We start from the raw sequence: 13759 nt of genomic DNA on the forward strand, positions 1-13759 counted from the left end.
AATTATTCTCATTGTTAACTTCACAACGGTATTTTACTACTGTTGTGAATCATGAATCGTAGTGTAAATACCTGGGTTTTCCAATGGTCTGCAGAGGGTCTTTTGGACCCCCACAAGTTTGTAACCCATAAGTTGAGAACCTCTAGCTGTGTTGTTATTCAGATTCTGCTTGAAACTTAGAGGTTTATTGTTACTCATTGTATCTCTCCAAAAAAATCCAATAGACATACCTGGGAGTGTCTGGGACTAGAACCGTACGACTGCATGAATGGAGACAGTGTTTGCCGTGTTTGCGAATTGTTATTTTGAGCGGCAGCAGGTTTGAGTGCCAGTTGCCACTACTTTGAGAGTTGACAACATCCTTCCTACCTCTGTGTTTAACCTGGCCGGCCAGGGTTGTTCTTGTACGGCATGCTGCCTCCTCCCCAGGGAGACCTTGGGCTAGACTCAAGGCTTTCCTCTGCCATTTTGTTTTACTTCGCTCTGTCTTGGGGGGGCGAGAATCGATTTTTGAGATGAGTCATTATAAAATTCATGATCCTCCTGCTTCAGCTGCCCAACTTTGATTTACCATTTTTTTCTCTTTTAAAATTTATTTACTTAAGCTGTGTGTGTATGTGTGTGTGTGTGTGTGTGTACATAGACATGCATGTGTGTGCATGTGTTCATGTTTGTAAAGACCAGAATACATTGAATGTCATTGAGTGTCACCTTTTGTAGCTCTCTGCCATGTTCCTTTGAGATGGGGTTCTTTCACTGAGCCTGGAGCCCACATATTTTTGGATAGGCTACACAGACACAAACACACACACACACACACACACACACACACACACACACACACACACAGTTACAGGCACATACAGCCATCCATGTCCGGCTGTTTATTGGGGTGCTGAGGATCTGAGCTCCATCTCCCCAGCCCTGGACATTCTCCTTCCTCGGCTGCCCTCACAAAATCTTTCCAGCTGTGCATCTGAGACACATTTTCATCTTCCCCCTTGAACAAAGCTGTTTATTTTCAAGATTTCAGAAGTAAACTGCTATGTCCCGGTTAATCCTGCTGTGAGGATGAACAGCAGCTGCTTCTTTACCCTGGAAAGGTTTCCGAAATGAGCTGGCAGTGGACAGGCTAACAAGGGAAATCTTGCTTCAAAAAGCAATCCCCACCCACAAAAAGATAGAGTGATATGTGAAGTGGCAAATGAAAGTCACAAATACCCTCTGTGTCTTTAGGGAGGCAGGCACGTGGTGTGCACGCTTTGTGCATGTGGTGTGCGATAGAACAAATGGACTTAAATTGCACAGGCAGCAACCTCAGGTCCTCGGCTACACAATAACCTACGCGCTCCTCTTTGTCGAAGAGTCATTTCTGAGTGGTAGTAAATGGCCTTTCGAGAGAATGAGTGGGCTGGAGACCAGAGCGGTCTGTGTGATTCTCTCCGGAAGTGAGTTGTCAGGAGAGACAGATTGCCGTTTGTAACAGTCTGGCCAGGGGTAGTAACATAACCCACTTTTCTCTCGACACTTAAGGATGTCATCTTTAGGCAAATAAGGGAACACCAGAGTAGCGCCTCTTCCAGACTCCAGGAGCCTCCATTTAAAAATTACTATAATACCACTGGACTTGGGGTGCTGTTCCCTGGTCCCTTCATCTAGATGGGAGGGTGGGGTGGGGTTCCCATGTTCCTTCCCCTGGATAACTGAATGGTTCTTGTGTTTAGTTAGTGTTTCCCAGCTTTTGATTTTGGTTCTGCTTTCTCATAAATGATTTGTTATAGAAAAGGAAAAGAAAAGGTAGATTTATAGATACTCAAAAGAAAAGTAACCCCTGCTCTTAGGTAAGAAGAGTATTAATTAGAACTCAGAGATTAGAGTTGAAGCAACACCCACAGATTAGAACGAACAGGAGTCATCCTTGAGGGTCTGCCTGTGTGGGGTGTTATTAGGAGCCAAAGTTAGTCATGAGTGGCTCCAGAATGTTGCCATTAGCTTCATTATGTAAGTTGCAGTTTTTATGAATTTTAAAAAAAGTATTGTCAAGTATTTCTGAGTGCATTCCACCCCAGAATTCATAAAATTATTGTGGTAAAAGGTTTCTTTCCATCCATTCTGACTTAGAGGATGAAGGCGTTCTTGATCTTCCCAGATGCAGAGCTTTGCAGTGACTTTGTGACTTTCGATCCCTTCATTTAAATACTGTGGTGCTCTGTGTACTTGAGGCTGTCCTCAGAACCTCTCAATCTTTCTTCTCTATTAATAATGAGAACATAGAAGCAGAGCCTTAAATAATGGCTGACTCTCCTTCTTGGCTGTGTAGCTCCTTAAGTGTTTTGTGTACACCTACTTCTTGAACAGAGCCTGAAGGACATTTTGATTTCTAAAGAATCCACCTAATGGGCAATGCATTTCATTTGTTTGTGAAGGCTCATGCATTGCTTTTCTGTGGTATCCATGGGTTCCAAGCTCTCCTGTGCTCTCTTTCTCCAGGGGCAAGGGTGGGAGGGTAGCCAGGGGCACAGCATTTTCTGGCCTGATTTTCACAGATACTGAACTCTGGTCAGATAGGCTGTGGGGCACTGGTGCCTTTGGAAAGAGTCTAGCAAGGATCTCCTGTGGCAGGCACAGCTTTTTCAGATGTGGTCAGTGCCTTGAGACAGTGTATCAATAGGGTCAGAGGCACAGATAACTTCTTGGTATTATGTAACTCTGTAGAATGCAACTCATAAGATTACTTGACACTGACTTTTATTTGGGGGAAGTGTGTTGGTACAGTGCTCCTGGAAAATAAGCAGAAAAACATCTTATTTTGTTGCCTTTATGATTTGAGTCTCTCTAGCTGCTTTCACAAAGTCTATCCTTGATTAAACTGTTTTCTCTGTAGGGTGTTTTGAGATTCATTACATGAAAACATGTTTTTGCCTCTGTGTTGTGTTTAAAGGACTTTTAGCAAAGAGGGGAATGGGGGACTTCCTTTTCTTCTTCAGGATTGTTCCTGTTCTTGAGAGCTCAGCTGGAGCCTGACAGTTCCATTACACAAGCACACTGCCTGTCCCTTGGTTGATCTGTAGCTATAAAGTAGACACCATTTGTGAAGCCATTTGGTTACAATCCTGTGTGGTATTTTCTTTAATCATTTCAGGACAAGGAGAAGTGTTAGTTTCTCAAGATGCTGTTAAATTGGGACCGTGTATTTTCAAAGAAGCACCTGGTACACTGTGCTGCTCTGAGGCAGCCTTGTGGGGCTAAGGTTGATCTTCAAGCTTGTAAGGGTCACAGCACTCCTGGAGCTCCTTCTGGTATTTTGTGACACTTTGTAACTGCTGTCTGCTGCTGGCTGTCCTTAACGCACTGAGTGATGAGCACTTCTGTCCCAGTGAAGCACTTGGAAATGTCAGTCTGTCCTCCCACCTGTCACCCATAGTACCAAGTCGTACTTGTTTAAAACCCCGTGCTACTTACATGAGAGTGGGCCGTTGTTTTCTCTGACTCTGACATGGATTTTAGCATGGTGTCAACAGAATTCTCTTCCCCTCTGGAGCTGTTATTTAACAGTTGTGTTTAAAACTATACCAAACTGCTACTTTGTTTTGTTTTGCACTGCTGATGATTAAACTAGGCCTTGCATGTGTTAGAGGATTGCTCTATCACTGAGTTAAATCCCCATCCCCAAATCACCATTTGAATTTTTTCTTTCTCTCTTTTTTTTTTTTTAAATCAACAAAGGATTGCCTTCACTGAGTGAGGAAGGAAGTTCTCCTCTGCCTGAAGCTTTCAGCCAGGCTTCCCGATTACTTCTAATAGCAGTAGCATGTGTTGTACCCAGCACAAAGATGAACCTTACCTCAAGTCAGTGGCAGATATAGAAATGCCTTATTGGTATAACTTAAGACAGCAGTGATTAGAAGGTAACTCTGTGCTTCCGGGTGTCTCTCTCTGTTTTTAAGGAGTGGTGAATGTGTTGCTGACTACTCCGCTCTGGGTGGTAAACACCAGACTGAAGCTGCAGGGGGCTAAATTCCGGAATGAAGACATTATACCAACTAACTACAAAGGCATTATCGGTAGGTGTCTCTGGAATATGTCCTTTTTGTTTAAACTCCGTTTCCACAGTAAAGCTGCCTAGCAGACATCTTCAAAGGTCAGGAAACCATTGTTTGCCTGTGTATCTATGGTTGATAGGAGCTCTTCTGCTGAGTCTCAGCCTGGAACATTCTCATATGACCCAACACAAGAGGACACGCCTGCTGGGCTGCTGCAGCCTACCTGGTAGCAAGCCTAAGACTAGGGGTAGACTTGGACTATTCCCAAAGAGTAGATGGGGAGACAGGAAGTATGTGAGTTTTTATTTAATTTTTTGCTAGGTATTAAACCCAGGGCCTTAAGTGTGCTGGACAAACATTCTACCCCTAAAGTAAATTGTGTTATTGTTTTTCTGGGGGTTTGTTTTGTTTTTAATGCAGTCTCTTATAGCCTAGGCTGGTGTCATACTCATAGCTGAAGATGTTCTTGAACTTCTCTGATCCTCCTGCCTCCATGTCTCAGTGTGGAGATTACAGGAATATATCACACTGCCATGCTAGAGTGAACCCATGGCTTTGTATATTCTCTTTTTTTTTTTTTTTAACCCTATGTATATGAGTACACTGTAGCTATCTTCAAATACATCAGAAGAGGGCATCAGATTTTATTACAAATGGTTGTGAGCCTCCGTGTGGTTGCTGGGAATTGAACTCAGGACTTTTGGCGGAGAAGTCAGTGCTCTTAACCACTGAGCCTTCTCTCTAGCCTCAGCTCTGTATATTCTAGGCAAGCACTCTACTGAGTTATATTCCCAGCTCAAGCAGCTTCAGTTTTTTGAGAGTTTTGCTGTTTCCCACACTGGCTCCAAGTACTAAAATTACAGATGTGACTCACCACATCCAGCCTGGAGCTGTTTTTGAGACAGTCTCACTGTATAACCTAGGCTGGCCTCAAACTTAAGATCCTCCTGCCTTTTAGCCTCTCAGGGCTGGTGGTACAGGTGCTTACAGTACAGCCTGCCCAAGTTCATATTTTTAAGGAATAGTACACCTTTTAATCTATAACACTGTCTTTGAGTACCAGGACAGGAAGTCTTGATCCTCCTGCCTTAGTCTCCAGATTGCTGGATTGCCAGAGTGTGCCACCACACACTGCCTGGCTTTCCGCCTTTTAGTGAAGCCGCATGGCCAGGCACTCATTTCTCATGCACTTCTCTCTGTAACAGAAATGGTTCTCTTGTAAGTCTTTGGTCATAGGTTTCAAGAAAAGATCTTATCTTGTGAAACAACACATGGCTTACAGTTTACAGTTCTGCACAGGACACAGTTCCCAGCTGTGCTGACAGACAGTGTTGGAAGTAAGCCAGGATTGCCAGGAAAAGTTCATGTGATAGGGGCTGGCATCCCATTCTGATTGTTATTAAAAGATGATTAACTCCAGTGCATGGCAGCCCACACCTGTTGTCCGAGGCAGGAAGGTAACACTGTTCAAGGCCATACTGGGTTACATAGCAGGAGCATCTTTAAAAACCAGAACAGATGAACAGAAAGGTACCTAAGTAGGGAATCTGCCCCCAAAATATTATTGGAAGGATAGTTCTATCTAGGCCCATCTGAACAGAATAAATGTCTTTTCTAGTTAGGGCACTGTCATGGTGCTTTTCAAAAGCCTGACTTCTTGCTTAGATGCATTCCACCAGATTATTCGAGATGAAGGGATCTTGGCTCTGTGGAATGGCACCTTTCCCTCCTTGCTGTTGGTCTTCAACCCTGCCATCCAATTCATGTTCTATGAAGGCTTAAAACGGCAGCTTTTAAAGAAGCGGACGAAGGTAATCTCTGATTTCAAAATTGTCTAAAAGAAATGCCTGTTTCCTTGTTTGGTTAAAATGGTCCCTCCTCTGCTTTCCAGCTCTCTTCTCTGGATGTGTTCATCATTGGTGCAATAGCCAAAGCGATTGCCACCACAGTCACCTATCCCATGCAGACGGTGCAGTCAATTCTGCGGGTGAGTGCTGGGGTTCTCCTAAAGTAAGCCCAGTGACACCTAAAATACGTCCTAAATCTTAAAGGCAACAGTGCAGGTGGTATGCCTATGTGGCTTTGCCCATTTTTCTCTGTGTGTGATATTTTGCTAACCAGGCTTTTGGCTGGCTTTCTATATGACATGGAATGAGTAATATATGGTCTCAGAAAAACTGTATGTGCGAAAAAGATTCCTCAAGGACTCAGGACAATCCAGGTTCTCTTTCACGTTGTTTGCCATGGAGCAGATGATCCTTGATAAAATCAGAGTTTAACTTCTGTGGTTCATTCATGGAGGATAGTTAACAATTTAACTTTGCCAAAGCACTTTCAGATTTCCAAACACTCGGTTGTTTATACTTGTAGACACTCTGGGAGAAGCTGGGGGTACAGTGTAGTCCCTGTCCTCATGGAGACAGTGATTGAAAGAACCAGGTAATTATTCCAATCTGAGTCAGCTGTTAGGGACTTGAGTGGCACTGGCTTCCTGAAGAGGAGCAATGGGGGATTCTTCCTGGATGGTTTGGCTGGATCCCTGCCTCTCTGAGAAGCACACCGAAATCAAGACACAAGGGAATATGAAGCTGTACCATCCAAGAGGGAGAGACGTCAAGAACATGCTTCATCTTAGAAACTGAAAGGTGGCCTCTGTGGCCAGGAGTGGCTTGCCCAGCAGGAAACTGGGATAATTACCGGGAAGTAGCTGTAGGTGAGGAAAGCAGATGGGAAGATATTCTTCTCAGCCCACAGTAAGGCTCTGGAGGACTTTTAAGTTGGGGAGTAGTATGATCTGATATACAGTTCTGGAAGGCCTGTGTGGCTCTTCTGCTGTGGACTGGTTAGCTGAGGGGTAGAGTCTGGATAAGAATGTTTGTTCTGCAAATATATGAACCTGAGTTCAGGTCTCCAGCACCTACATAAAGAGTCAGCAGGCGTGGCTTCCTGTGCCTGTAAGTATGAGGTTGGGGAACCATAGGGGTAGAGACAGGCAGATCTTAAGAGCTGGCTAGCCAGCCAGCCTAGCCAGAACGACAAGCATCTGGGTCAGTGAGAAGCATCTTACGGCATGAAGGCAGGAATCCAGAGAAGAGGGCAACAGAGGCCCTGCTTTACCTCCACTGTGTGCTATTTGAACCTATTTCTAGTTGTGTGGTTCAGCCCTTGGCACACACCTTTAATCCCTCTGGTTTATGCAGATGGGCCTTTAGACCTCACCTTTAATCTCAAACGATGAAGGTGAAGTTAATTTGTAGAAGGAAGCACTGTGTTTGAAAGCCATGTCCAATTAAGTATCAAAGTAACAAACCAGAGAAAGATGTGACAGAACCGGATCTGCCCAGTTCTCAAGAGGTGAGAGAGGGAAGGGAAGCCACTTAAGGGAGAGAAAGACAGTTCCGGAGAAAGAGAAAACAGGCCAGGATACAGCAGAGGCCATGGAGAGCGGTGCAGTAGAGTGGGAGGGAGGGTGGAGCAGGCACAGAGGGAGGAGGCAGTGTTACCAGGAGAGTTTTACAGAGACATTCAGAGAGAACAAGCTAGACACAGGTGAAGACTTAATGAGCAAAAGAATGAGGAGCCAGAAGATTAGAACAGATTGCTAGAGTCAGTTTGAGGTCAAGCAGAATTCAGAAGCCAAGAGAAAAGCCTGATTGAGTAAGTCAGCTGGAAGAGGAGTTTGAGTCAGAACAGCTGAGTAGAATTAGAGCGAGCCAGAGCCAGAGCTCAGAACCGACAGGAAAGGGGCGAGCTTCAGCAGCACCAAGTCTCCGAGGCTGAAAACATTCTGGGCTTAGATTAGATTGTACTGAGGCTAGGTGCTTCCAGGTTAGCAGAGTAGGTTAGTAAACTGAGGCAGCAAGCCTCCCAGAGGACAATTACAACAGAAAAATAAAAGGTACTTTACACGACCCCCCCCCCCCACACACACACAGAGAAAGAGGGCCAGTCAGGTAGGAGACCATTTTAGTAATCCAGGTGAGGGCATGCTAGCCTAGGCTAGGGCAGCAGCAATGGAGATAGGATGTGGGCAGATTCAGGATCTGAGCTGGGGCTTGGTGTGTTGTTGCTCAGCATACAACTATACCAGGGCTTACTCAGCATGTGCAAGATCCTGGGTTCAATCCCCAGCACTACAAAAATGCTGTTAAAAATCTGTTCTAGAGAGAACATTTGAAAGATTACTAGAGAAAATGAAGGTTGTGTCTCAAGTTAAAAACACTATTTTCCATGCGAAGTGGTTTTGCTAATATACTTTTTTTTTTGTTTGTTTTGTGAAATTGGCTCTTGATGGAAGGGATTTCACTGTCATTCACATAGATGTTTTTAACATACTCCTGATACATGATTTGAAGAGTGTAGTTCTGACTGATCAGTGGTTACCGCGAAGAATGTCTTAAAGACCTGGAAGTTACCCACCCCCATCTGTGTATCACCCCAGGCATGTGCTTAAGTCTTTGCAGATAGACTTTTTCCATAATTCTCCGTAAAAGTGAAAGATCCTCATGCTGAAGATATAGTCTAGTGGTGATGGTGTCTATTTTAGCATACTGAAGGTCTTTGGCTCATTCCCCAAAACAATGGGAAAAAAATATGCTTTCTTTATTGAAAAATATTTTTTACTTTGATTTACTTAATTGAAAAAGAAGGTTAATAAAATCTATGTTGCTAATTGGATATTTTATCAACAAATGCTGTGTTATGAGATGTTACTCTAATGTAATCTTTTAAGTAGAAATTAAGGTGAAGAAGGGCTGGAGAGAAGAGTAGTTTAGAGCAGAGGATGGGTAGTTTAGACAGAGGATGGGTAGTTTAGAGCAGAGGATGGGTAGTTTAGACAGAGGATGGGTAGTTTAGACAGAGGATGGGTAGTTTAGAGCAGAGGATGGGTAGTTTAGAGCAGAGGATGGGTAGTTTAGACAGAGGATGGGTAGTTTAGAGCAGAGGATGGGTAGTTTAGACAGAGGATGGGTAGTTTAGAGCAGAGGATGGGTAGTTTAGAGCAGAGGGTGGGTAGTTCAGACAGAGGATGGGTAGTTTAGAGCAGAGGATGGGTAGTTTAGACAGAGGATGAGTAGTTTAGACAAAGAGCAGAGGATGAATAGTTTAGACAGAGGATGGGTAGTTTAGAGCAGAGGGTGGTAGTTTAGAGCAGAGGACCCAAATTTACTTCCCCAGCACTCCTGTGGAGAGGCTCACAGCCTCCTGTGACTCCAGCTCCTGTGGACCAAGGCACTGGCGCTCAAATGTGCATATATCCACACTCAGACACACACATATGTACATGATTAATATAAAAATAAATTTTTTTAAAAACAAAATTAAGATAAAGCAGTGATAAATTGTAATTATCTTTTTTTTCCTCTTCTTCCATCCCAGTTTGGACGTCATAGACTAAACCCAGAAAACAGGACACTGGGGAGTCTTCGGAACGTTCTCTCTCTTCTTCACCAACGAGTCAAGTGAGCTCTGCTTTCCCACTCAGCAGCCTCCTTTGTCAGAGAAGGGTGGGGGTGGCCGCATAAGCTATTCTTGCTTGAGTGCAGCCGCAGCCTCAGAAACCGCTGCTTTGTGTTCAGGTTTCTCTCAATTTAGGAGGTTGTGTGATTTGACAGCAGTTTGGGGGATTATGGGAAAGTTCAGCTCTTTATTCTTTGCTAGTTATAAATACAGAACTCCTCTGGAAAGGGAACCCTCAAGGCTGGGAATCGAGCTTGGTGGCAGAACCTGTGCTTAGTGTATGCATGGCCCTGGGTTCAAACCCTAGGACCAAGGGAAATAAAAAAGAGACATGAGGCTCACTTGGGAGGCAGAGGCAGACAGGTCTCGGTGAGTTTGAGGCCAGCCTGATCTACAGAGCAAGTTTTAAGCCAACTGGAGCCACATAGTAAGAATTGTCTCAAAAATAAATAAAATGAAAAACTCACCAAAATAAAGCCAGTTAAATATCAATAAGTTACATTTTAAAAAAAATTTTATCTCTTGTTCCTCTCTTAAGAGGTAAAGCATGCACATTTCTAGAGAATTATACAAAACATATATTTCAGTATATATGTTTCAGTGTGCATGTGTGTGTGTGTATGTATTATACATCTTACTGTTTTGTTTTTACTTTTTTGAGGCAGACTCTTGAAGTGTAGCCCTGACTGGCCTAGCTAGCCTCAAACTTGAGGCATTCCTGCCTCATCTTCTCCTTTTTGTATCCTTGACATCACACCTACCCCTTCCCATTGACAACTGTAGGCTTGTACTGGTTTCCTGTGATGTAATACACTGTGATTTATTCACCAGTGCAGCTACTGATGAGTGCCCAGGCTGTCTGAAGGTTCTTCTTTACAGACATTGCTAAGTGAAGACTATAAACTGAGCCTTCTACAGTTAAGCAATTATGATTGTAGAGAAGGCCCTTTATGTGGAATTACCTAGTTAAGAGAATTAGAACACATAAAATTCTGACATTTTATAATTTTAAAAATTATATATTTAGACATTGCCAATTGACCTTCAAGAATGACAGCAATTAAAATTTTCTCCAGCACTGAGAAGGTTAAGGAAGATGGGCATTACTAAGAGGTTTAACTAAGATGTTCTCAATTGGAAATTGATGAGGACCTTTAATTTGCAAATTAACTGTTTTTACATCTTGTTTCTTGGTCTTGTTTGGTCCTCACTGTAGGAAAGTGATTATATTCCCATTTTGCAAGTCAGGAAGCAGATATAGAGAAAGCAGTTTGCCCAGTACTAGAGAGAGGCCGAGCCAGGTGGATGACCACCGTTCTGCTGTAGTGATGGAAACGCCCGCACTGTCCAGGATGGGTGTGGCCAGCTGCGTGGGGCTGTGGGACATATGGAACACTGCCAGTGCTTCCGGGAACCAACTTTCCATCCATTTAGTCTTCTTGGTTTTTCAAGTCAGGGTTTCTCTGTATTGCTTGTCTGTCCTGGAACTCATTTTGTAGACCAGGCTAGCTTCAAACTCCCAGAGATCCACCTGCCTATGCCTCCTCAGTGTTGGGATTAAAGGCCTGTGTCACCACCGCCCAGCCATTGCTTTAATTTTTATTTGCCACATCTGGCTAATGGGTACTGTCGTTGATAATGAAATGACATAGCAGACCTCTCCAATTGTATGTGATTATCAAACACCTGAAGGGAGGCAGCTTGGTTGGTATAGTGTTTGCCATGCAAGCATGAGAACCTGAGCTCAGATGTCCAGCACCCACAGTAAAATCCAGGCATGGCGGTGTATGCCCATCCCCGTAGCAATGCGGGTGGAGCACTTGGATCCTGGATGTTTGCTTGGCCTGTTTAGCCAATACAGCAAGGTCTAGATTCAATGAGAAACCTTGTCTCGAAAATAAGGTGAAATTCAATAGACAGTGATAATCAAGACTTCTTGGTAGTGATGCCACACACCTTTAATCCCAGATACTTGGGAGACAGAGGCAGGTGAATCTCTGAGTTGGAGGACAGCCAGAGCTGTCTCCGAGAAAGAAAAATTCAAGCCGACCTCTGGGCTTTACATGTGCAAAGGTTTGAGCACATGCATGCATGTGATGTACACACCTGTAGAGGTAGTACACACCTATAAAGGTAGAAAACCCATAAGTTGAAGACAACCTTGGCTATATAAGAAGTTTGAGGCCAGGTGAAGCTACATGAAGACCCTATTTGTAAAAAAGAAAAGCCAGCTGAAATGCTTGTCACAACATAGATCTGCACCTTCCCTGCAGGACGGAGCTTCAGAGTCTGCAGTCTCAGCTCTCGGCTGGGCTTTCAGTTGTGGGTGATGGCACCCTGAAGAGCACAGGGGTAGTCAGTGAATGGGAAAGGCATAGGTCCAGTCTTGCATCCTGTTTTTCACAAACAGCTGAGGAGTGATTATTTGCTGAGTTTCTGGTTCTACCCAAAGCATTCTTGTCTGAGGAATTCTTGCATGCTGGTCCCAGGCTAGCATGCTCCTCCTCACCACCTGGGAACTTGCTTGTTGGACATGCAAATTTTTTAGTCCTGTTTCAAAGTTAACGAGTCATATATACTTGGACTGGGCCAGCAGATCTGTATCTTAGCCAGCAGTTTGAGTGAGTCAGGTGCTTACTGAATTTCATTTGAGGCCTAGGGCCATATGTACAGGCAGTCTGAGAACCAGACAACTTTTCATTTCTGTCTTTTTCCGTAGTTCTATTGAGGTTTAAATGATCTGAACCAATTAATGGCTTTCCTACCACTTGGGGCTGTTATATTGAAATACCTGGAGTTGAGGACCCATTAAACGTAGAAATTCTCAGATCTCTGGTTTGGGCATTGTGATGGTTTCAGAAGCTCTCAGAATCTGCGTCCTGTTATCGCAGTGTGGCCAGCACCCCACTAGCTGATGACAGCTGTAATAAAGACAGTGTCAGTGGCCCCTCCGTACCGAGTTTCATCTGTCCGCCTTCAAAGCTAAGAAATACTCCAGCAGCGGATTGTTGGAATTGAAAACTTCCATTGCTTGTTTTGATCCTAAAGAGAAACCCTTTCAGGGCAGTAGATCTAACACAAGAGCCCGTTTTTACAAAGAAAATCTATTTTTTCCCCCAACCTCTTTCCTTTTAGGCGCTTTGGAATAATGGGACTCTACAAAGGCCTCGAAGCCAAGCTGCTCCAGACAGTGCTCACAGCTGCCCTCATGTTCCTCGTGTATGAGAAGCTGACAGTGGCTACCTTCACTGTGATGGGCCTGAAGAGCACACACAAGCGCTGAGAGCCGTCCACAGGACAGAGTGGAGGCAAAGGTGCTGCACAGAGAGAAGAGGCGCAGTTCTTCCCACCCAGTCATCCACACCACAGACATTCCTGTCAATGATGTAAAGGCATCAAAGGCTAAGCAGGGAGTATAGCTGGCTAAGCCTGTTGTCAACTTAGTTTTGATGGTGTTTGGTTGGATTTGGGGGTAGAGGTTAAACTGATATGAAAATATTGAAACCCTGAAAATGGAAGTTTGTGGGTGCTCATTAATTTTCTCAAGGGGAATGGTCTAATCTAAGGCTTTTTTCTGCTTTGCCATTGTTTTCTCTCTCTAAATGCTCTCCCAGGTTCCGGATGATTCAGTGACATAAACCTCCGCAGATACTTTCCTATGTCTTATCTTGGTAAAGAGTTCCTCACCAAGAATAACATCGTGATTGTGCCGTGGGCAGGACTTTATTTTTGTCTCACTCTCTCCCTTCTGCTTAGAGAGAGCTATTTATTTTGTGGGGGAAATGAAAATTATTAACCTAAATGATTTTCTTAAAATTTGTAGATGTCGATAATTCATTGGTGTTCGACATAGTTTTTTAAATACATATTTATTTCGAATTGTCTTTTATTACAAAAGCCTTGATGTTGTATGTCCATCCATGCAAGCTCCAATCAGCTAAGCCTCAATAAATTGTCAACACACAAAACATTCATGAGAGTTCCTCTTTATTAAGGCCTTAAATGTGTGTGTTTTGGGGGGATGGGGGGTTGAATGAGAATGGCTCTGTGGACTCAACGGGTGAATGCTTGGAACCAGGTAGTGGAACTGTTTGGGAAGGGCTAGGAGGTGTGGCCTTGTTGAAGGAGGTGTGTCACTGGGGGCTGGCTTTGAGGTTTCAGAGCCCACACCATGTCTCTCTGCCTCGTGGCTGTGCCTCAAGATGTGAGCTCTCAGCCGCTGCTCCAGAGCCATGCCTACCTACCTTTCCTCCATG

General features: G+C 44.0%; 1 protein-coding gene across 3 annotated transcripts in view; it reads left to right on the forward strand.

Moving 5' to 3' along the window:
* The window catches only part of SLC25A17 (solute carrier family 25 member 17), a 37049-nt gene extending 23596 nt beyond the window's left edge, over positions 1 to 13453 (forward strand). For 2 of the 3 annotated variants that reach the window (XM_080938988.1, XM_080938989.1), the window contains exons 2-8: positions 3143 to 3299; positions 3727 to 3849; positions 3948 to 4064; positions 5709 to 5854; positions 5935 to 6030; positions 9423 to 9505; positions 12639 to 13453. In XM_080938988.1, coding sequence (XP_080795114.1) covers positions 3170 to 3299; positions 3727 to 3849; positions 3948 to 4064; positions 5709 to 5854; positions 5935 to 6030; positions 9423 to 9505; positions 12639 to 12786 — 843 coding nt within the window. In that variant the 5' untranslated portion in view covers positions 3143 to 3169 and the 3' untranslated portion in view covers positions 12787 to 13453. The remainder of the gene's footprint in view (positions 1 to 3142; positions 3300 to 3726; positions 3850 to 3947; positions 4065 to 5708; positions 5855 to 5934; positions 6031 to 9422; positions 9506 to 12638) is intronic. The other variant, XM_080938987.1, reaches the window with a different exon arrangement.
* Positions 13454 to 13759: the final 306 nt, after the last annotated feature.

Source organism: Micromys minutus (assembly GCF_963924665.1).
Source record: "Micromys minutus genome assembly, chromosome: 27".
Taxonomy (NCBI): Eukaryota; Metazoa; Chordata; class Mammalia; order Rodentia; family Muridae; genus Micromys; species Micromys minutus.